This window comes from Ramularia collo-cygni (genome assembly GCF_900074925.1).
Source record: "Ramularia collo-cygni strain URUG2 genome assembly, contig: RCC_scaffold08, whole genome shotgun sequence".
NCBI lineage: Eukaryota > Fungi > Ascomycota > Dothideomycetes > Mycosphaerellales > Mycosphaerellaceae > Ramularia > Ramularia collo-cygni.
Window position 1 is genome coordinate 340,455 of NW_019716262.1, and position 20,979 is coordinate 361,433.

A 20,979-nucleotide genomic window follows, 5' to 3' on the forward strand; every position below is an offset into this window, starting at 1 on the left:
CCTCAAGTCCGTTGACATCACCCTGATAGCTAACGCCTCGTTCGTACGACCTTCCACTCCTCGTTCCGGAGCACTCACTCCTCACTTCCTCTTCGCTCCTCCCTGACCTCGGAACTCCTCGGTCGCTATACAACATCGAGTCACAGTTGTCATCGCGATCTTGCTGCCCTGGACATACTTTCAACCGAAACCGGCCAACAGAACGACGCTCGGAGCCGGCAAGTAGGCTCCGGGCGGTGGCATGGCCGGCAATGGGTGTCCCAGATGCTGCTCAGAGTATGGGCAACATAGCGAAGCCGGGCATGGCATGCAAGAGACGGTGAAGGTGCAAGACGAAGGGCGGTCAAGTCCGGCGATCTTCAACCCATTCTATACCGGACGCCCGCGAACTCCGGCTGGGGGCAGCAAATCGACTTCGATAGATCGCCAGGAAATCATAAGAAAGATTAAGAGCGGTACATCTCGATCCAACTCCCCAGAGACGGAGCGAAAGTCTTCCACGCGTACAAGCACGCTGAACGCCAGATCAAGATCTCCCGAGGTGCAACACGACAATCAATCCATCGGGATGCAAATCGAACGACCACGCTCAGCCCTCCACAGCGGGGATTTCCGCGATCGAAATCAGACTTCTTCAAGATTCCAAGAAGACCTTACGGGTAGAAGAGATCGTGAATTGCCTGCCTTTTCAACTTCGCCTGTTGCACTGTGGCATACAGAATTTCCCGTGGCTCTGCAGCATATCCGTGAAGAAGGGACAAGATCACACGTGCATGCCCGACCCATCAATCAGCAGATCAGATCTCGTGCAGCTTCCAACGCCTCGCTGGCTACCAGTTTTGTGTACAAGCCGCCTACGAGCCCTCTCGTGCATTCTTCACGACCCGACACGCCTGAGCCTTGTGAACTATCCTACTCGCGAAGTCCTGATAAGTCACGCAGGCACACTTTCTCCCCTCAGTCATTCCAGCGCTTTCAGCCCTCTTTAGACTACCCCTCATCTAGTCGACAACAGCCACCTTCACTGCGCGCGGAAAAGACTTTCCCGTACCAAGCTCACCAACCCATGAGATCTCTAAACTCGACATCGTACACTAGCCAGCTACAGAGTTCGTTGACTGGCTCACGGCGTCCTTCATTTTCTGAAACCCCCCTCCATCATGCCCCTATGGTGGGCTCTTACGAAGAATCCATCTTGCGTGGTCGTATGTCTACCATTCCGTCTAAGCCACTGAATTTCGTCGCGCAAATTGGTGTTCTTGGGAAGGGTAATTGCAAGTCCAGCTTGCGCTGTCCTCGGCATGTTAGCGTGCCTTTTCCAGCAGTATTCTACAGCTACGGTGCTGGCATTCGATCAACGCCTGGCGGTGATCAGCCGAGTCCATATGTTGGTCTCATTGACCTTGAGAACAGTCTTCCTAGTGCTGAAGAGACACTGGAAAAGCGCTTTCAGCGACTCCATGGTCGTAGCAGCAACGAAGGCTCTCGGGCTAGTTCTCGTACCCGGGAAGATGCATTGACATCGGACGCCCAAGCAAAGAGACGGCGACGACAGAAGGACAAAAGAAGGTCGGGCTCTCCCAAAGCTCCGCCTGGAGGCAGCTACCGAATACCACAACAAGGCCAGCTTCAGATCGTGATCAAAAACCCGAACAAGACCGCCGTGAAGCTTTTCCTSATCCCGTACGATCTTACCGATATGGAACCAGGGCAGAAGACTTTTATACGACAGCGCAGCTATTCTGCTGGCCCAATTATCGAATTGCCGCTTTCATCCCGTCAGAACATAGGGAGCGATATATCGGAAGCTGCTAGGGGCTCAACCGGCGATTCACAGGACAAGCCTACGCTGAGATATCTCATCCACCTACACATCTGTTGTCCTTCCAAAGGAAGGCATTTTCTGTACAAATCCGTCAGGGTCGTCTTCGCGAACCGGGTACCGGACGGCAAGGAGAAACTCTGCAATGAGCTCCAACTCCCTGAGCCCAGATTCAGCGCTTACAAACCGGGACGAGATTCTTTGAGTGGAGTTCATGTCTCTGTTGAGGACCGCACACGAAGATGCAGCGGGCTTGAACCCGCACAAACGGCGTTCGAATCGCAGCGCCCGCTCGACGCGCAGAAATTTGTCCAATCCCTTCCCCGAGGGGAATACAGCGGCAAAGCGCGACACGACATGCCGAATGCAGTGCCAACCATGCCGCGGCAATTCGATGCGCCGCCTGTCCTGGAATCTCGGCCGGCGGAGACTTTCGACAACGACACGGGGTCACAGAGCACCGCTTCGATTCGACCTCCGCTTCTGTCGCCCGCTTCGGATAGGTATGCTCCAAAGAACTCCTCTATGCTCGAGGACCCTTTCAACTTTCGGCGGGACAGAAGTCGAGAGCGTAGAAGCGGGTATCCRAACGAGTCGTTGCTTTCGAAACGCTTGATGGATCTGGCATTCCAAGCACAAGCTCACCATCGAGATGATGCATGATAGACCTTTCACGACTGGTGCGGTTAGGTAGCCCATAGATGGATGTCTATTAGAATGGTATGTGAAAAGACTTCGCTAATACGATACCAATCTATCAAATCACAAAACGCAGAGTAGTGAGTGTGGCAGTGGCCTGAGCAGGTATGTGAACGTGTCAACATGTCTCTCGAAGACCGAAATTTTCCTTCGTCGAACCTTCGACAAGCAATTCCTTCAACCGATGCGAAGCGCGATGGAGATCCCAGCATGTGATTTTTCGGTGTTGACGATGTGAGGCAGATGGTTCTAGCGTTTCGAAATACGTAAGAATGTTCCATTTCAAGCAGTGTAAAATTTCATTCCGGCGTGGAGACGGAGTTCGAATCCCCTGTGGGTGACCTTGAGGAATTCATCATCCAGCACAGCCAGCTCAGCCTTGCGTTGAAATTTTCAATTTTCAAATACGACGTTCCGATGCTTTCAACATCTGCGAATCGAATCGAAAATATGAGAATATGTTTCGATGAGCGGAATGCTTCGATGTCGATGCTTGCGGTGGAGTGAATGCGCAAGCTTTTCCCAGCGAACTCCGAGATGCATAGAGAAACTCCCTAGCGTCGGATGACGGTCCGCCCAACGATGCTACGCTGTTACGTCTGGGAACTCGTCGTTCTGGGCTGCAAGACGCTTTGCTTCGGCTTTCTTTGATGGTCGTCAGAAATACCACAGGGCATGACCCGTTCACGGCCTCGAAGTTTCTTTGCAAATTGTGCAGAGTCCAAAATAGGTCATTGAGGCGTACTCGTTGTCCAATACTTCTTCGTGAATGCGGGTGCATGTCGTTGACTAGATGCCTAGTTGACGCCGGCTTGCGGGCTGTGTTCATCGATCAGTGTTTCGATCAGGGAGGCGTGTTCTGCAAGGCGTGTACACCAATACGCTTGGACTCTCTGATGACGGACGGGAAGTCGTATAAGTACAGGAAGAGATCGTGCTGCAGAGAAATTCTATCAGCATCAGCAACCACACAGTCACTACTACATCAGCTTTGTCTACCGGCATCCAATCTACACTCACTCAGCCTCCACCAAGACTATGTTCCGCATCCAGCAACGACAGGAAACCGCCGACATGTTCTTCTCCACTTCCAACAAGTCGGCCGCGTCGTCCGTCAAGGCGAAGTCCACTCCTTCAGCCAGCACTCGCCAAAACAAGGACACTTCCTCCCCATCAACACGGAATAACTCTGTGGAATTCGAATCCGCCGGCCAGAAACAATCCAGCCGAAAGGCGAATCGATTCAACCCAGAATGCCTCGTTCTCTTGGCCACCATGAAATAGAGACCTTCATTTCAACGACGATAATGACCAAAAGTTTGTTGCATTCCGGAAATATGCATTTTTCTGAGAAGCAGCTGGTTTGCACCGCTGCCGGAGTTTTGGAGAAGTAAAAGTTATGCTTTTCCTGGAGACTGGTTTGTCTTCTGAGTGCTTTCTCGTGGGAAGTGGCCAAGTTAAGACTTGAAGTGTAATTGGGAGGGGGAATGGAATTTGAGGAAGCGAGGCGGGGAGATGGACAGAATGGAATACAGCAGAATAGATGGCATCTTGATACCCCTCCCTTTGAAGGGAATGGATAATGTTGAACGGAAGAGACCAAAATTATTACCTTACCACCTGCATCTCATTTCAGGTCCCATCGCTGTGTCGATTGGGTGGTTACACAATGAGAGTGATTACATGTACTTGCAAATGTCTCAACAGTGAGGTTGCCGCTCCGCTTAAGGAGAAGTTGAGATGCTCGTGCGTGGTGATTGACGTGTAAGATGGTTGAGGATCTTGAGGTTGAGGTAGGTACTTTGCTCCTCGGCCGCTCGGCCGTACGGTCATCCGTCATCGGCCAAAGTGTCCGAGGGTCAAAGCTTCGCATTCGACCAAGATTCTACGAAGTCTTTGGCGATGGAAAGCAACCAGAGTCAACCACAACACCAACCCACATCACCTCTATACACATAACCGTCATCATGTTCGCTGCTCGCAAGGTGTCACAGTCCGTCTTGGGCGCAGCTGCCCAGCGCAGAGCTTTCTCCGCCACTTCCGCCGACGTGAGTAGCGTTGTCGCCGCGGCTCAATGCTTTGCATAGCTAATAGGAATTGTGTCGCAGCTCTCCAAGGTTGTCGTGCTCGGCGCTGGCGGTGGTATCGGCCAGCCGCTGTCTCTCCTCCTCAAGCTGAACCCACGCGTCAGCGAGCTTGCCCTCTACGACATCAAGGGTGGCCCAGGTGTCGCCGCTGATGTTGGACACATCAACACAAAGAGCACTGTATGTTGCAGATCGTTGATATGGACATCGACATGGACCAGATGCGTACGTACAGCATATTGACGAATCGAAGGTCACCGGCTACGAGCCCACCCCAGAGGGCCTCGGCGCCTGCTTGAAGGGTGCCGAGATCGTGGTCATCCCCGCTGGTGTTCCACGCAAGCCAGGCATGACCCGCGACGACCTTTTCAACACCAACGCCTCTATTGTCCGCGACCTCGCCAAGGCCGCCGCGAAGCACGCGCCCAACGCCGCCATGCTCATCATCTCCAACCCAGTCAACAGCACCGTGCCCATCACCGCCGAGGTATTCAAGGCCGCAGGTGTCTACAACCCCAAGAAGCTCTTTGGTGTGACCACCCTCGATGTTGTCCGCGCCAGCCGCTTCATCTCGCAGATCAAGAACACCGACCCAGCTACCGAGAACATTGTCGTCGTTGGTGGACACTCCGGCGAGACCATCGTCCCACTCCTCAGCCAGTCTGGTCATGAGCTGACCGGCGAGGAGCTCGCCACCTTCATCAAGCGTGTGCAGTTCGGTGGTGACGAGGTTGTCAAGGCAAAGGACGGTGCCGGCTCCGCTACCCTCTCCATGGCCATGGCCGGTGCTCGTTTCACCGAGTCGCTCCTCAAGGCCGCCCAGGGCCAGAAGGGCGTTGTCGAGCAGACCTACGTCGATTCACCCCTGTACAAGGACCAGGGCGTCACTTACTTTTCATCGAGCGTAACTCTCGGCCCCAACGGCGTCGAGGAGATTCACCCCGTTGGCAAGGTCACTGAGCACGAGCAAGGCCTCCTTGATGTATGTTTGAAGGACCTCAAGACCAACATCGAGAAGGGTGAGAAGTGGGTCAAGGCGAACCCATAAGCGCATTAGCGTTCATGGCCACGCTCAGACATGTACCAGACCGAAGGGTATTGGAAGCGTAGAGCTCTTGTGTAAAAATGTAGTTATAGCGGTTCCAAACACTTTTCGTCTCTGACACATCTTCCACAGCGAATGTCTGTCTAATCGGATCCCATGCATGAGTGGTGTAGATGATCTATTGTTCAATGCGCGAGCGTCTCGGAAACCTCACGCATAAGTTCTCGTGCTCCCAGGATAAGGTCCGGTCGTACAACCAGCCTCGGGATGGGGATATTTCTGCTGATCCTGCTGGCCGGCCCAAAAGGTCATGCTCCTCGTCGACATCGCAAACCACATACATCGGGACACTACCCTTGGCTTTCGTCATCTGACAAAAGTGAGCACGCACATCTCTCGGACGAGGTCGGCGAGAAGTGCATCCCGGCCGTAACAAAGGCCAAGACTCCTGAGGAAGGATACCTTGGTGTGGAGGATTTTTGGATCCGGGGACAATTGGCGCGTGCTTTAACGTCACACGGCAACGAAAGACTGTGACAACACCTTGATCTTATCGCTTGAGCAATCACCCAACGCTAACCGGCCTGTACTATCAGCATCTCAAGAATCTGCTCTTATCCTGCGAAATTCCGTCGCAACTACGCACGTGAAGAGTTGCAAGTTACAGGCGAGTTCACAGAAGCAAGGGCCCCGGTCGGTCTGGAGAACGCTTGAGAGTAGATCCATCACGCGAAGCCGAGGTTGGAACTGAAACGGAAACGTGCCGGGCGACAAGCTGCACGCAGACGACGCCATACGTCGGCCGACAGCTTTTTCTATAACCGATCTCCTGCCCTTCACTCTTTACCCATCTTGTCCTTGGGATGTTTGGCGCAGTTGCTAGAAGGCGAGCCCTCTTTACTGCTCCCACAACGCTTCAGAGAGGACTAGCTGCCAGCGTGAGTGCACCACCCCCGAACTTCACTGTCGTTGCCGTTTCCTGGATGGAGTACTGATCTTTGCGCATGCAGAACATCAGAATGGCTCCCCAGCAGCGGAAGAACAGTGGCCTCCCGGCAAGTATGTGCTCCCCCTTCATTGTCCGCCTAGAGGAGCAACACACATTGACCATGGCCAGGCTACAAGGAGGACCACTCCAAAGGTGCCATGCTTAGATATGAGGACTCCCTCCCCCGCTTACCCGTCCCAACCCTCGAGGAGACCTCCAAGCGATACCTCAAGTCGGTGCACGCCCTGCTATCGGCGGCCGAGTACGAGAACACAAAGATGGCCGTTGAAGCTTTTGTGAAGCCCGGCGCAGTTGGACACAAACTACAAGACCGACTTGTGAGCCGTGCAAACGATCCAAAGCACAAGAATTGGCTTTCGGAGTGGTGGAACAACGCTGCTTATCTGGGCTACCGCGACCCCGTCGTCCCCTACGTGTCATACTTTTACAGTCACCGTGACGACCGAAAACGTAGAGATCCAGCCAAGCGTGCTGCTGCGATCACCTTCGCTTCGCTGGAATTCCAGAAACAGGTTGACGAGGGCTCGCTCGAGCCTGAGTACATGAAAAAACTGCCCATGGCAATGAGCTCTTACCACTGGATGTTCAACGCCTGTCGCATACCCGCAAAGCCTGCCGATTACCCCATCAAGTATTCTTACCAAGACCACCAATATGTGCTCGTCATCCGCAAGAACGCTTTCTTCAAGGTCCCGACCCACCACAACGGCAGGCAGCTTAGCGCCAAAGAGCTCGAACATCAATTCCAGCGGGTCTACGAAATGGCGGAAAGGGCACCAGCAATCGGTGTGATGACCACGGAGAACCGCGATGTCTGGACCGACATGCGTGCGCGTTTGCTCTCGTCCGACCCTGGTAACAAGGCAACCCTTGAAGCCATCGAGGCGGCATCGTTCGTCATCTGTCTCGACGATGCGAAACCCGTCACTCTTCACGAACGCTCGCGCCAATACTGGCACGGCGATGGCTCCAACCGGTGGTTCGACAAGCYAATTCAGTTCATCATCAACGACAACGGTACCTCTGGCTTCACCGGTGAGCACTCGATGATGGACGGAACGCCCACGCACCGCTTGAATGACACCATCATGCACTGGATCTTCAACGACAAGCTCGACTTTGAGAACGTTACCCTTCGCTCCGACATTCCCGACCCCCAGCCTCTTCGCTTCAAGCTGAGCGGAGAAAACTACTCGGACGTGGCAAAGGCGACTTCAGACCACGCTGGCCTGATAGGCCAGCACGAGCTGCGAGTCGAGGCATTTCAGGGATATGGCAAGGGTCTGATGAAGAAGTTCAAGTGCTCGCCGGATGCCTATGTGCAGATGGTCATCCAGCTCGCCTACCACAAATTCTACGGTAAGAACAGGCCTACATATGAAAGTGCCGCTACACGTCGTTTCCAGGAAGGTCGCACCGAGACTTGCCGTACTGTGAGCGATGAAAGCGTGGCTTTCTGCAACGCCATGGCGAACCCCAATGCGACCGCGGAGGATTGCCGAAACCTCTTCCGAAAGGCACTGGCAGCCCACGGAGAGTACATCTCTGCTGCTAGCGACGGCAAGGGCGTGGACAGACATCTGTTCGGATTGAAGAAGCTTCTGCAAGAGGGAGAGCCCGTACCGGAGATCTTCAACGATCCTGCGTACACATACTCCAGCAGCTGGTACATTTCCAGCAGTCAATTGAGCTCCGAGTACTACAACGGGTACGGATGGAGTCAGGTTATTGATGATGGTTGGGGGTGAGTTAACTGCATCTTGAGTGAGCCTGAACCCATTGCTAACACTCTCGCAGTATCGCATACATGATCAACGAGGAGAGCGTGCAGTTCAATGTTGTGAGCAAGGGCTTGGGATCCGAGCGCATGGCTTTCTTCCTCAACCAAGCGGCTCTGGACATCAAGGAGATTATGAGCGCTGAGTTGAAGGCTAAACTTTAGACTTCGATTGGTGGAATCGGTCTTGGACATAACATCCAGTGGCCAAAGTCTCTTTGTACATGTACGAGAAAGTTAATAGACTGGACATGGCAGGTCTTGGAAATCACATCACCAAAAGAGTCCCCCTCGCGAGCTGAATGTCATTCGATCACAGTCAGCCTGTTTGTCTCACTGTATACGTTCTTTGGGTGACATGAAAGGGTTTGTTGTGTGGTATATGACAGGTTCCGCTCCATCTTCCGTTTCCCTCACCTCATCCTCGTCCTGGTGAATTCTCGCTCCTTCACATGCAGCGCATTGGCTACGATTTGGTCGACGCCACTTATCTGCTTTGTCCGCTCCTATCTTCCCTGCAATCTCATAGCTCTCCTGCCTTGGCTTTCTCGGCCTTCTCGTGCTCAATAATCTGCTTGCTCCAGTATCGTGATGGAAAGAATCGGTCGGCCTGCGTCGCGGCTTGTTAGAACGGAACCTTTGACATCGCGCCTACTGCTTTGGAGAAGCAAAATGGCCTCGGCATTGAGGTTGATGTGAGCGCAACTCACCCTGGGCATCTCGTTCCTGAATTCCCGCTCGGCACTCAAGTTCCAGGTCATTGCAGCGATTCCAAATACTACACCGCCCATGATTGCAGTGTTGGTCTTCCAATTGGCAGGTTGCGAGTACCAACCACCGGCCKGGGACCAGACGTGTTTTGGGTAGCTGTGTAGATGGTTAGAGACACATACTGAGCAGCAACGCGCATCATGGTAGCATTCGAGCATACGGAATCTTTCCACCTCCCCCTCGTAGAATTAGTGACGGCCGCATTGTGTGTTGTGTGTTGTGTGGAGTGGGCGAGTGTGGAGGGCGAGTAGTGAGGTGGGCGCAACGAGGTGAAGTCTTGCGGAGGAGCCGTTCCCCGTCGGACTTGCCTCTCGAATTCAAGCCTCCAGAAGTTGAGGGTCATCGAATAACTTCATTCCCGTCCCTTTCCTGTCCCTTCCTCATCCTCGCGCGATGAAGGCCCTTCGTCTGGACCTCTGGGCGACGTCTCTGCAGCAGAGTCCGCGAAATACACGGTTACACTTGCTGGGTCGGAGGGTGCACAGATATGGGCCGACACCAATAGCGACTTCACGGCGAGCCTTTGCCCAATGTCCACGCCTGACTGCATCACACGACTCTGCATTGCCGAGCAGCACCATCGAATTGGATCCTACCCTCGAGACTGCCGCCATTTCGCGCAACTTCCCCAACCATGAGAGTGCTGCGCGGTCGGCAAAGCTGGCGGCGCTGCATGCCCGTCTGTCGCTGCCCACCAAGCTGCCATTGAAGACACTCGCCCGTTGTCTGGTTGATGCTTCGGTCGATCCCCGCCCAGGATATAACAATGGGGAGCTTGCAGTCCTGGGACAGGAGCTGCTGGGATACTATACCTCGGAATACTTGATTTGCCATTACCCGCGCCTCCCCATGTCTGTCCTGCTCGCCGCACAATATGCCTATGTTGGACCTGCGACACTTGCCGCAATGCGCAAGGAGTGGGGTGTAGAGATTGTTGCGGCGCCAGGACCCGAGGTTGATGCTGGTTTACTACAGTTCAAGAGGCAGGACGCAGGGAACAGCATGGGCCCAGATGGTATGCACAGGCTCAAAGATATGCCGCAGGCGGGGACAGAAAATACGGATGCAACACGACCGGGGTGGTGGCAAGGAAAGCGCACAATGACGRGCCGAATCTTGCATGATGATATGTTTGGCGATCTCCAGCCTGGACTGCAGACCGATGATGATGCGAAGCCGTTCCAAGGCGCACCCATTGCATCGCGATCCGAGCCAGACGGCGAGGAGCACCTTTCAAACGACGCTCTGTCCACGCCTGCTTCAAGATACACACCTACCATTGGCCCTGTAAATATGGACACGCCTCCTGCAACGGTCGAGGCCGCCTCGGCCTCATTCGTTCGTGCATTAGCAGGAGCCTTGTACCTGCACGCCGGATCCGCAGCGTCGAAAAACTTCCACGCTGCACATGTTCTCTCAAGACATCTCGCTCTCCATCAACTCTTCAATTTCACCTACCCGACCCGCGATCTCTCACGATTATGTGCACGGGAAGGATTCGAGCCACCCGTCGCGCGCCTCATCAGCGAGACGGGTCGCCTGTCGAGAACACCAGTCTTCGTGGTTGGTGTCTTTAGTGGAGACGATAAGCTGGGCGAGGCAACGGGTGCGAGTTTGAACGAAGCCCGAGTTAGAGCTGCTGCGGCTGCATTAAGGAGTTGGTATTTGTACAGTCCCCCTGATAAGGATATTGTTTTACCCAGCGAAGTTGAGGGCGCAGACGGCAGGAAAAGTGGAAAGGTATGGAAGGCACAAATGGTCGACGCGGGCGAGATCATCACGTAGGTTGGATGGCAAGTGTTCATATTGTGTTACTATTTCAAAACGCGTTGCATGGCATGGCACGGCGTGGAGCAGGAAAGCTGAAAAGCTCGACATGTATAAATACGTACAAGGGACGCGAAAACTCAAAAGCTTCCCGGCTCTCCTTGTAGTGCATGGACGACAACGTTCCCGAACAGGTAGCCACRAGCACCAAATGAGACAGCCTTGCGGAGAGTCAAAGCGGTCGTCAACTGATTTGTTCTTGATCGTGTTGACATTGTGGTCTTTAAGCTCAGGGGGACGTCTGGTCGTCTCGCAAGATTCAAGTAGAGAGTGAGTGAGTGGATGCAACGATACATTTCTCACTGTATATATCATTTTGAGCAACACAGTAGCACACTCGCAAAAGGTACTTTCATGCTTCTCAATTGGTTTCTTTTTTCATTCATCATCGTCGTCGAAAGGAGTGTGAAGAGCAATGCCACACCCCTGAAACCGCATGTTTCTTCGATGTAACAAGGGCTGCGCTTGCAAAAACAAAAACACCATCCACTCCTCGCAGCCAAGAACAGCAAAACCGGAAGCAAACGCAAAGTGGTATATTTCAGTCCCATMAGACTGGCAAAAAGCACTGCTTTTTTCATGTCCCGTTAACGTCGCGCATTGGGGGTATTTCCTCAGATAAAAACAAAAACAACAAGATGCCAGGCATACAATAAAGCAGCGCGTCGAAAGCATTGCGTAGGCCCGATTAGGGCCGAGGGGTATCCAGAAGTGCTACTTCGCAAGGGAGGAAGGTTTGGTGGTGGCGGCATTCGTCGAAGATGGGCGAGAAATCGGCGCTTGCAAGCCGTCAGCGGGCGTGAGGTTCCCCTTTCCGTTACTCATTCGAGTCTCGTACTTGGGGGTCACGTCGCCGTTACTGGCGCCTGCCGTTGTGTCGCCCATGCTGTTGACCATGCCGAGACCGGGTATCGGGGGGGTATTCAAAGACGTCGTTGAAGTGTTCCCGTTGACGCCGAACGGGAACTTGGGATCGTATCCTCCGGAGATGGAGTTGGATGAGGTGTTTGGGCGGCTGGTAGCGCCGGAGAAGGAGCTCCAACTGTTGGTATGCGCATGACCAGTCTGCTGGTCATGTTCGAGGTCGATTCCTGAGTCGTTCCAGGGGTTACGGTAGCCCGAATCGCGGGACTCCATGCTCACGAGAGAGGCTTTGGAGGCATTGTTCGAAGCGTGCATAAAAAGGGAGGCAGGCGAGTTCGCACCATTCTTGCGTCGACGTTCCATGAACGACGTGAAGGAAGACATGCTGCCTGGCTTGCGGAGCTTGTCGAATATCGAGCGTGCGGTACTGTYGTCGCCAAAGGTTGCTCGGGTAGGCGACTCTGTCGTCACTGGGGGCTCGGCGCGCTGAAGCAGCTTCGACTCAAAGTATGGCATGTTGTCTTCGAAAGAATCAGATTTAGGCCGTGGGATGGCACCTTTGACGGCACTCTGATCCAGGCCGCGTCCCATCAGAGGAAGCAGCAAGAAGTCAATGGCATCTTTCAGACCGCCCGCATTGTTGCGTGTGTAGCTAAGCACCAGATGCTCAAAAACAATCTCACGGTCTTCTTCGGTCTGCTTCCTGGGCTCACTGACGGCGACTTCGACCACATATTGRTCCTTGAGTCTCTGAGCGATGTCCATGTTAAACTCGTTGGAAGTCAGGAATGCACGCAACTCGTTCGAAGTCGGGAACTCGATTTCGTGGGTTTCTGGCACCATGCCCTGTGTAAATGGTCAGCGTGTTGCTCTGTGGCCATCGCTAGGGATGCTTACCAAGAACTCATCGACAGCCTGAGGCACTTGATACTCTGGGCCGGAAACAGTGATGATGTCGCTGGCCTGTTCAGTGCCAGGAAATGTGATCTTGCAGTTCCATTTCTTTTCCAGATCTTCAATCTCCGACATGCGGGCTATCAGCTCGCGGTGGTAGAGGCGGTCAACAGGGATAGCCTCGGAGACGAACTCGGCGTCTACCTTCTCGACCATGTCCATGATCTCTTGCTTCACCAGCTCAAGATTGTCAGCATTGCGAGCTGGAGTACGGCAGATGACGTTGTCGACCTTGATGTCGTCGTCGTCTTTGCCGATTCCACCACGGTCCATCGCGTTGGAGAACTTGACGAAAACAGAGTATTTCTTCATGATGCGCTGGATGTGCTGGCCGCCGATACCAATAATTCGCTTGTGGTACTGGTCCGGAACGTGGAAGGAGATGGACGCTGGCATCTCTAGCTCCACCAAGTCCAATCCATTTTTGGTCGCCTCGTACTGTGCTCCGCGAACGTCAATGTAGAAGTTGTACTCGTTGAAGCCATCGAAGACGATTTGCACGTTGCTCTGGCTCATGATCTTATTGATCTTCCCGTTTTTCTTTCCGCTCACAAATTCCTTGTGCTCATTGGCAAGCTCGACCTTGACACGCAGTGTGGACTGTGCCTTTTTGACAAAAGGCAAGGTATTGATAATGGACATGGCCGCCTTGACAGAGTCATCACTGCCGTTGATATGGAAGTTGAGTTTCTCAAAGGTGATTTCCGAGCCGGAGTTGATGCAAATGTCGGGCAGCATGGCACGGATGTCGGACGGCGTTGGCTGTCGCTGTGAAGGGTCTGGATGGGTGACCCACCAAGACGCGCTGTAGAATTGTCCGGCGAGACCCATGATCTCACGGACAGTGCGCTCTACATTGAGTATGTCAGTTGCCTGCACTCGCAAAACGCCTGAGTGATTGCCCAGCGGTGGAAGCAGGACATATGACMCATTGGCCTCAATGATCTTGCGGATCTTGTCCAGTCGTTCCAACAGGATGTAATCCACCTTGCTCCTCGTGATTTGAACATCTTTGACAAATGTCTTACAGTTCAGTACCAGATCATGTAGGCGCTTTTTGGCTTGAAGAATGTTGTCCATGTGGTCACCTGTGATGATGATCTCGTCCCTGGCCCGCAGCGGTATGGAACCCGGAGGTGCATACCCAAAAACGGTTGGAAACATAGGAGGGAAGTAGATCGCAGTGCTAGTCGACGACTCGATCATCTTGATGTTCCTCCTGTTGCGACCCGCAACCAAGCTGTGCAGTGAAAGCTCGAGTCGAATGGTATCAACTTGGCGATGGAGAATTTGGTCAATCATGATTAATAGTCTCGTCTTCGCGTTCTCGGAGCTCTCGTTGTCGCCATAGACRTACAGTCGCAGTCTATGATCCATGCTCTTCTCCATGCCTCCGGTGAAGCTGACCGAGTCCGAGTCCTTTCGCTTCGCCTTGGACTCGAGCAGGAAAATGTCGGCCTTTGTCTGGTCGGCGATATCGTCCATGTGATTGAGGATATCCGTTCGTGCGCCCTCCTGCCCCTTGGGGAAGACTATCTCTCGATCGATGTCCACGCTCTCACAGCGCTACAGGTTTGTTTGTCAGCCGCACGCACCACTCGTGGAAAATGGAAGGAGAGCATCTCACCAGTGTTATCGGCGTCTCGTTCAAGATTTTGGCACGCATCTTGTGCACTACGTCTGCATCTCCTGAGATGCACACATTGGTGACCAGTGCGGTGAGTGGGCCGCGCTGCATGCCCGGAACCGGCTTTGGCTTGGAAGAGGTGACGGTGGCATGCACGCGTTCGCCGCTGCTATCGCTTAGCTGCTTGCAAAGGCTACGCAGTGTCTCGACATTGCGCGTGTGCACGGGCAGGGCATGGTGGGGCGTGTCCTCAGCGGCGCCATCGGCGTGCACCCACTTCTGATAGGCGCCAGTGCTGCTGTACAAGATGTCCTCCCGGTCCGGTCCGGCCAGATTGGAGTGGAATGGCACGTTGAACGACAGGTTGATCGGATGGCCGGGCACCGCCGGGTTGGGGCTCATGGACACGCCCGGCATTGCGCGCTTGTTGGCCTGCACCATCGGGTTTTCCTGCTGGCGTCCAAAGCCCATCGAAGGCGTCATCTTCTCCCAGCCATGACGAGCGGAGCCGGTGAAGTTGGAGATCTTGTGCATGCTTTGCCTGCATTCACGTCGGGTGTGCGTACGGGCAGGGGCCGTGGTGATGAGAGGCGGAGCGAGCGTGTCAAAAACGATTCAAGGTCGCGTGCCGGGGGTGGAGAATTGGAATCAAAGCGCAATGGGAGAGAGAACGGAAGGCAGAAAGCAACCAACACCGAGTCTTCAAGAGCTTGGAGACATTCCGAGATGGTGGGACGAGGGATGTTTTCAAGGAAGGTTGATGACAAGCAAGACAAGGTTCCATCAGAGGTCGAGTCGTCGGGTGTACATTAGGTAAGCATTCATATAGGTAGCGTTACCTTACTTATTAAGCTATTATCAGTTCTAACTTCCAACGCCCACAACTCTGCGACAATGACGCTGCATGATCATTTTCTTTTGCAGGTTACTGTCGCTGTCACTCCTTTCCACATACAATAGGTAGTTGAGCAGCGGCTCGAGAGGTGATATGCTCGTACAAGGATCCCCTCTCTCAGCGAACACAGCAAGCATTATGTGCTTCATCTCGCGTGGAGCTCCATCTCAACTACCGCCATGTGAGGTGTCGCGATTACATGTTCTGGAGATTGACCATTGATCTTCACATCATGGAGTACTAGTGTTAGGGTTTGGGTAGTCTGGGCCCCGTTCAAGGGCGGGCGGTGATGTGTCACCATCGAACTATAACCTCTTAAACGTGAGGCGCTACCTAGGTATATTTGCGCTTTGTGGACCTACCTTGTGTGTTGACATCCGTGACGTGAGTACGAATTTGCTAGCTGCCATAGCTTATGGTGTCCTTCAAAATCGGAGTCCATCGTACTTAGGCGAAGAACAAGGACGACGCGCACATGAGCAATACAACAGACATACACCTGGTTCTCACAGAGGCATTGACATGGGATACGTGCAACCTTCAATTCGTACAAGCATGCTCGCTTCGTTATGGAACACCACCAGCGCCTTCGCTTCCCAAATACAAATAGAGTACATGCCGCTTTTCCATACACCCCATTTCCAACATCAATCACCAAATCACGGAGTGACAGACTTGCTCTTCTTCGCAATGTAATATGTCAATAACCCAAGCCGTCCTTCATCAACACCCTTGAACTGGGTCCAGAACTCTCCCTTGGCAGGCCCGAAAATATCGAACAGCTCGCTGGCGAGCTCGACGTCCGCCTTGCGGACTTCAGAGTCAGCGTCTCCCAGGTGACTTGCAGTAGTACGTGCGACGTTCGCTTTTCTCTCATCTCCCAGATCGATTTCCCGGTCTTTAGCCGCCGTGAGCAGCTGTCGGAGCACACCAAGCGCCATGGCAACAGAGTGAGGGGACGTTTCTTCATCCGCGGCTGTTGGCAGAAATGCGAGAATCGCATCTATGCATGACTCCGGCGCAGCTTCCAGAACGATCTCGTCTGCTGTTCGTTGCACATCCGCCAGGACATGGCTACTGCCGTCGATCCCCTGCCTGCATACCAGCACAGACACCAGAGCTTTGCCATGCCATGCCACCGCATCTTTCCGAAACAATGCTAGAAGCGCACGAACCAGTCCAAGCGCTTGCGTCTTCAATCCAGCGGCTTTGTGAGGCTGCTGGTTTAGCTTCACGTCTCGATCGAACGTTCGCAGGTAGTCCAGAAGTACGGCCATGAGCTCATCGTATTTCTTGCCGCCATCCCAAATATCGGTCTTGGACCGGACAAGTTCCTGCACACGTCGGAACCCGTGAGCATCGAGTGCTTTCGATCGAATGCGCTGAATTCCTGAGTCCAACAGCTTTCGATTCCGCATGGCATCTGTGCGATCTTGAGGAGTCGATATGGTGGGAACCTGCGACTCCTCATGGCGCGGACTGCTCGAAGGGCTTGTGTTCGACCCAACACTCAAGGTCGGGCTCCCTAAGCGAACGTTCTCATTCACAGGTAATTCACCCAGGACTTTGCGGTCTTCAGACGCCCCGCCTCGGGCTTCGTCCTCGGTGAAAGGGTCCTCGTAGATGTGCACTTCTTCAGCTTGAGGAGCGGGAGATCTGACTGGGCCACCCTGTTGACTAGCCTCCTCGTCACTTGGCTTCCGTATGTATCGTTCGGTTTCGGGCGAGAGCTTGCCCACTCTCTCTCGCGCATCATCGAACATAGCCTTCATAGGGTTACGGTACGCGAGAGGCGAGCGTGCCCGTGACTGACTTCCACCGAGATCCGGGATTACCATGGTGAATCCTTCGTCGTCAGTCATCTGCGGGATGCCACTGTCCATCGACGCTGACTGGCCAGTAGCCCTCTTGTGGCCCGGGGAGAACGCGCCACGATTTGAAGCTCCATTGATAGGCACAGCCATAGAGAAGTGGTCATCTCGAGCACTGCTTGTGTTTCCTGCGTTTGWCCCAACGCTGCCCTTGCTCGTCGGCCTGGAATCTGGACCGTTCTGGTAATGGCCACGTGGAAGACCTGGGCTACGCTTGACTGGGCTGTCTACTGGGCTTCCTGCTGCGATATCTGTGGCCTTTGCTCTGTTTCGGGCAGTTGAAGACGCGAACGAAGCTTTAGATGCACCAGTTCCCCTCCCAGGGCTCCCAGCAGGGCTTGCATTGCTTGCCGGTGTCTCAGGCCGGAGCATTCTTCTCGAACTGTATGGWTCGGCCGTCTGGGGCCTTGGGACCTCAGGCCTCCGCGGCCTTCGTACGGGTCCTGACATCAGGGAACTACCCTTCTTCGTCGCCGCGGAAGGATCAGCTGCTGATGCGTTGGATGTTGACGAGACATTCCGGTTTGTAACTTTTGATAGATTGGAAGGACCACGAGCATTGGCGCTCCCTGCAGGCGTCGTCCTGGACTTTACAGGGGAAAGGTCGGCCATCGCAGAGTTTGGACGAGCCGGGACCTTTCCTGCAGCTTTGGCCTTTCTCTGCTCTGCCAGCATCTCCCGTAGCGCGGTCCGACTTGATGTACCTGCAGGACGCGCAGTTGCGACAACCGCACTATGCGATTGGTGAAGAGCTGCGTGAGGATTGTGTGGATGTCGCTCCAGCGCCGTCTWCATCTTGGGGTCGAGTTTCGACATGATTGCCTCCGCCTTTTCAGGCCATGTCTTACTGAACTGCCAGAACGCGGTACGATTGCCTTCTTTCACCTTCGGATTCGCGTCATCGAGCCCCTTCTTCAAGCACTTTTCGGCGAGTTCTAACCCGCCAGAACTTTCAAATCCATGCTTGTAGCTCGACTGACGCTTCAGCACAGTCCTCAGCCAGTCCGGTGCGTACTGTCTCACTTGAGCGTTCTTCTCCTGCGCGGCGATCCATATGTGCCGCATCATTTGTACGTGATATGAACAATTTTGGAAAATCAGGTCAGCGGTAATTCTGCCGTTCTCCGCTGCTATGTGTTTTGTCGCGGCGCTCATTTTGATGAATGATTGCAATAATATCTCGACATGAGGATCCAAGGCTGGTCCAAGGGTCTTTGCAAGCTCCTGAATCAACTGGCAGCCGTTTGAGGACATGGTTGTGCGCAGCGAGTTCGCAACTTTTAGCATGCCCTCGACACAGCTCTTGATGCCTGCCATGAAAGCCCCGTGGAACTCGTTGGCCGCGTTTCCCTTTAGCAGACGTCGTATCTTGAGTACCGCTTTGTCGCGTGGCATCCAGTTCTGCTCTGTCTCCTTGCCCTCGAAGTGGGGGAGCATGTCGCGGAACGTGTCTTCCAGCTCCCTCTGAGTGTGCACGTATATCGGATCCATTGGCACGGTCTCGACCGGCGGCGGTTGCGCAGCTTCACTGTTGAGCGTCTCAGCAAAGTGTGCAATGTGGTCGACGGCTGGCAAGGATCTGGTCGAGGTGGTTAGATCAGGCTCGCTGTCGTTTCCAGTGTGTATTCGCGGCGGTGGGTCCAAAGCTGCCAATATCTGAGTTGCGATGGAGTGCCGTACGGAGTGTGCCTTCAGTTGTTTCTTCAGGTCTGTCTTGGCTCTGTCGGGCGCTTTGCTGAACAGCTCGATCAAGACAGCCTTTGCAGCTTCGCGCACTGTCCCATCCGCATCCTCCAGTCGCGCGACAATTGACGAGACGTAGCCCTTGAATGGCATGGCCTCCTCGTTGTGCATCTTCACCACCCATTTCATCCCAGTCTCCTTGGCTCGTGCATTGGAACCACCGATGGCCTCGTCCAGTACGATCTGCTCCACGTCTCCTGCACAATATGGAAACAAGTCTGTAAGCGCCTGCGCTGCGGCAATGCGCACAGGTTCGCGCAAGTCGTTTAGTCTGTCCTGAATGGCCGGGAAAAGGCGCGGCGCAAGCTGGCGGATGGCATGACCCGAGGCATCCTGGATGTTAAGTCGCTTTAGCAGATGGCCGAGGGTGGAGAAGGCAGTACTGGCGAGGGTCGCGGAGGCCTGCTGGGTGATGGCGGCCTTGATGCACTCGAAGATGATCGACTGCGCGCTTTCCGGCACGCGGTAATGTTTGACGTCTGATTTGAGCGCCTGTAGTTGCTGGATCTTGGCCTCGGATGGCGCAGCGGGACGTTTCAACGTCTGCAGCAGAGTCGCCGCTTGCTGCTCCATGTTGGCTGCGTTGGTGGTGCTTGTTGACAAAGTAGTGTCCGTCATGATCGAAGCGCGGCGTTGTGGATCTCTGCACCTGCCGTTGCTAGGATACAGGGCTGCGGCTTCGCAAGGGGGTTTGCGACACCTCGGATTGTTGAGCGTGATTCGCAATTATATTCGGCGATCGCAAAGTCGGGCGACGAGCAGCTCGACGAAAGCCTTGCACAAGGCACGAAGGATACCGGGCGACAGTCTGAGTTGAGGAGCAAGGAGTTGATCGTCCGTCCTGCTGGACGGCATTTACATCGCGAGTGTCCGAGCGTCTTTAGGGTTGACAATCCGTCCGAACCTTGCAGATCCATGCACATGCCCCGAGTTGTGGTCGAGAAGGCGACTACGTATGTAATTCCGAGAGCCTCCTGTAAAAGCATCTGACGCCTTCAATATGCCAGCCATTCCTCCGCTCGCTCAAGGCGCCTCGCCAGCCATATCGACACTGCCCATCCGAAAGCACAAGTTCGAGATACCAAAGCTGCGCTTACGTGTGGACGATCTCGCTCATGATGGAAGCTCCATATGGCTATCTTCCATCAAGGGCGGCGAGGACTGACAATTTTACCCCCGACAATGGGAATTGGACCAAGGATAATGGATGCGAAGCCGACCGTACCTCCCGGAGCTTGCGGAGGGCCAGGTATGGGAGAAACGCTACGAACGTGGACTCCTGATTACTRTGTTAGAACAAGACTCAATTTCATCTCAACCAACTGATCATTCGTTAGAATCGCCTCCAACGTACGCCACCTAAATTGGAAGCAGGAAAAGTTCGCGCTATTGTCCATTGTCCATTACCCATTACTAATTTCCCGTCTATAATCCAACATCTAACATCTATTATCTAGTCTATTATCTAGTCCATTATCCAGTCTATTATCTAGTCTATCGTCTAACATCTACCGTCCGTTATCTAGTCTATTATCCTTTAAYTACCTATTACCTACCTAATTACTTCGCCTAGCGGCGGACGCGTATACTTCTCGGCGGAGCACTAGGAAGAACGTCGATCTCGAATTTAGGCTACTCGTCGGAATCCTCGACGTACTATAGCATAGTCTAGAGGAAAATGTCCCGGTTAATGTTAAATGCTATTCTATTATCTCTTATAAACCGTAGCTAGAACTCGTTCGCATTAGCGAACTATTTCTTCTTAATTACTTCGTCCTAGAGGGACTCCTTAGTAAAGTTCTTATCGTCCCTAGTCCGATTCTTTATTAACTTACGAAGGCTATACTTAGTTCTCTCCGATGCTACATTAACGCGGACTCCGTTTTAGTAGCGAAATAGCTAAATTACGCGGGTAGCTCTAGTCGTCTTCGGGACGCGCTTCTTTAGCGATAGGTTAACGGCCTTAACCGTCTTCTACCTAGGCTTAA

At 53.7% G+C, this 20,979-nt stretch overlaps 8 protein-coding genes; 5 read left to right on the top strand and 3 right to left on the bottom strand.

Annotated features, from left to right (window-relative positions):
• Positions 1–241: 241 nt before the first annotated feature.
• Positions 242–2,485, top strand: RCC_05672 (uncharacterized protein; the record flags this gene model as incomplete). Its single annotated transcript, XM_023770938.1, has 1 exon — positions 242–2,485. One exon carries the CDS (start codon positions 242–244, stop codon positions 2,483–2,485), a length of 2,244 nt encoding a protein of 747 aa, XP_023626706.1.
• A 1,110-nt stretch (positions 2,486–3,595) lies between these two features.
• Positions 3,596–3,805, top strand: RCC_05673 (uncharacterized protein; the record flags this gene model as incomplete). Its single annotated transcript, XM_023770939.1, has 1 exon — positions 3,596–3,805. One exon carries the CDS (start codon positions 3,596–3,598, stop codon positions 3,803–3,805), a length of 210 nt encoding a protein of 69 aa, XP_023626707.1.
• Positions 3,806–4,488: 683 nt separating this feature from the next.
• Positions 4,489–5,656, top strand: RCC_05674 (probable malate dehydrogenase; the record flags this gene model as incomplete). XM_023770940.1 has 3 exons in its annotated part: positions 4,489–4,569; positions 4,630–4,788; positions 4,862–5,656. 3 exons carry the CDS (start codon positions 4,489–4,491, stop codon positions 5,654–5,656), a joined length of 1,035 nt encoding a protein of 344 aa, XP_023626708.1.
• Positions 5,657–6,516: 860 nt separating this feature from the next.
• RCC_05675 (probable carnitine acetyl transferase) lies at positions 6,517–8,604 on the top strand (the record flags this gene model as incomplete). XM_023770941.1 has 4 exons in its annotated part: positions 6,517–6,591; positions 6,664–6,712; positions 6,771–8,406; positions 8,460–8,604. The coding sequence occupies 4 exons, from the start codon at positions 6,517–6,519 to the stop codon at positions 8,602–8,604; spliced, it is 1,905 nt and encodes a 634-aa protein (XP_023626709.1).
• A 358-nt stretch (positions 8,605–8,962) lies between these two features.
• On the bottom strand, positions 8,963–9,414 carry RCC_05676 (uncharacterized protein; the record flags this gene model as incomplete). XM_023770942.1 has 3 exons in its annotated part: positions 8,963–9,049; positions 9,150–9,306; positions 9,371–9,414. The coding sequence occupies 3 exons, from the start codon at positions 9,412–9,414 to the stop codon at positions 8,963–8,965; spliced, it is 288 nt and encodes a 95-aa protein (XP_023626710.1).
• A 189-nt stretch (positions 9,415–9,603) lies between these two features.
• On the top strand, positions 9,604–10,995 carry RCC_05677 (related to ribonuclease III domain proteins; the record flags this gene model as incomplete). The annotated part of the gene is made up of 1 exon (XM_023770943.1): positions 9,604–10,995. One exon carries the CDS (start codon positions 9,604–9,606, stop codon positions 10,993–10,995), a length of 1,392 nt encoding a protein of 463 aa, XP_023626711.1.
• A 756-nt stretch (positions 10,996–11,751) lies between these two features.
• On the bottom strand, positions 11,752–15,016 carry RCC_05678 (probable KH domain protein; the record flags this gene model as incomplete). XM_023770944.1 has 3 exons in its annotated part: positions 11,752–12,747; positions 12,799–14,421; positions 14,483–15,016. 3 exons carry the CDS (start codon positions 15,014–15,016, stop codon positions 11,752–11,754), a joined length of 3,153 nt encoding a protein of 1,050 aa, XP_023626712.1.
• A 1,020-nt stretch (positions 15,017–16,036) lies between these two features.
• Positions 16,037–19,609, bottom strand: RCC_05679 (related to Protein STU1; the record flags this gene model as incomplete). The annotated part of the gene is made up of 1 exon (XM_023770945.1): positions 16,037–19,609. One exon carries the CDS (start codon positions 19,607–19,609, stop codon positions 16,037–16,039), a length of 3,573 nt encoding a protein of 1,190 aa, XP_023626713.1.
• Between the last annotated feature and the right edge of the window lie 1,370 nt (positions 19,610–20,979).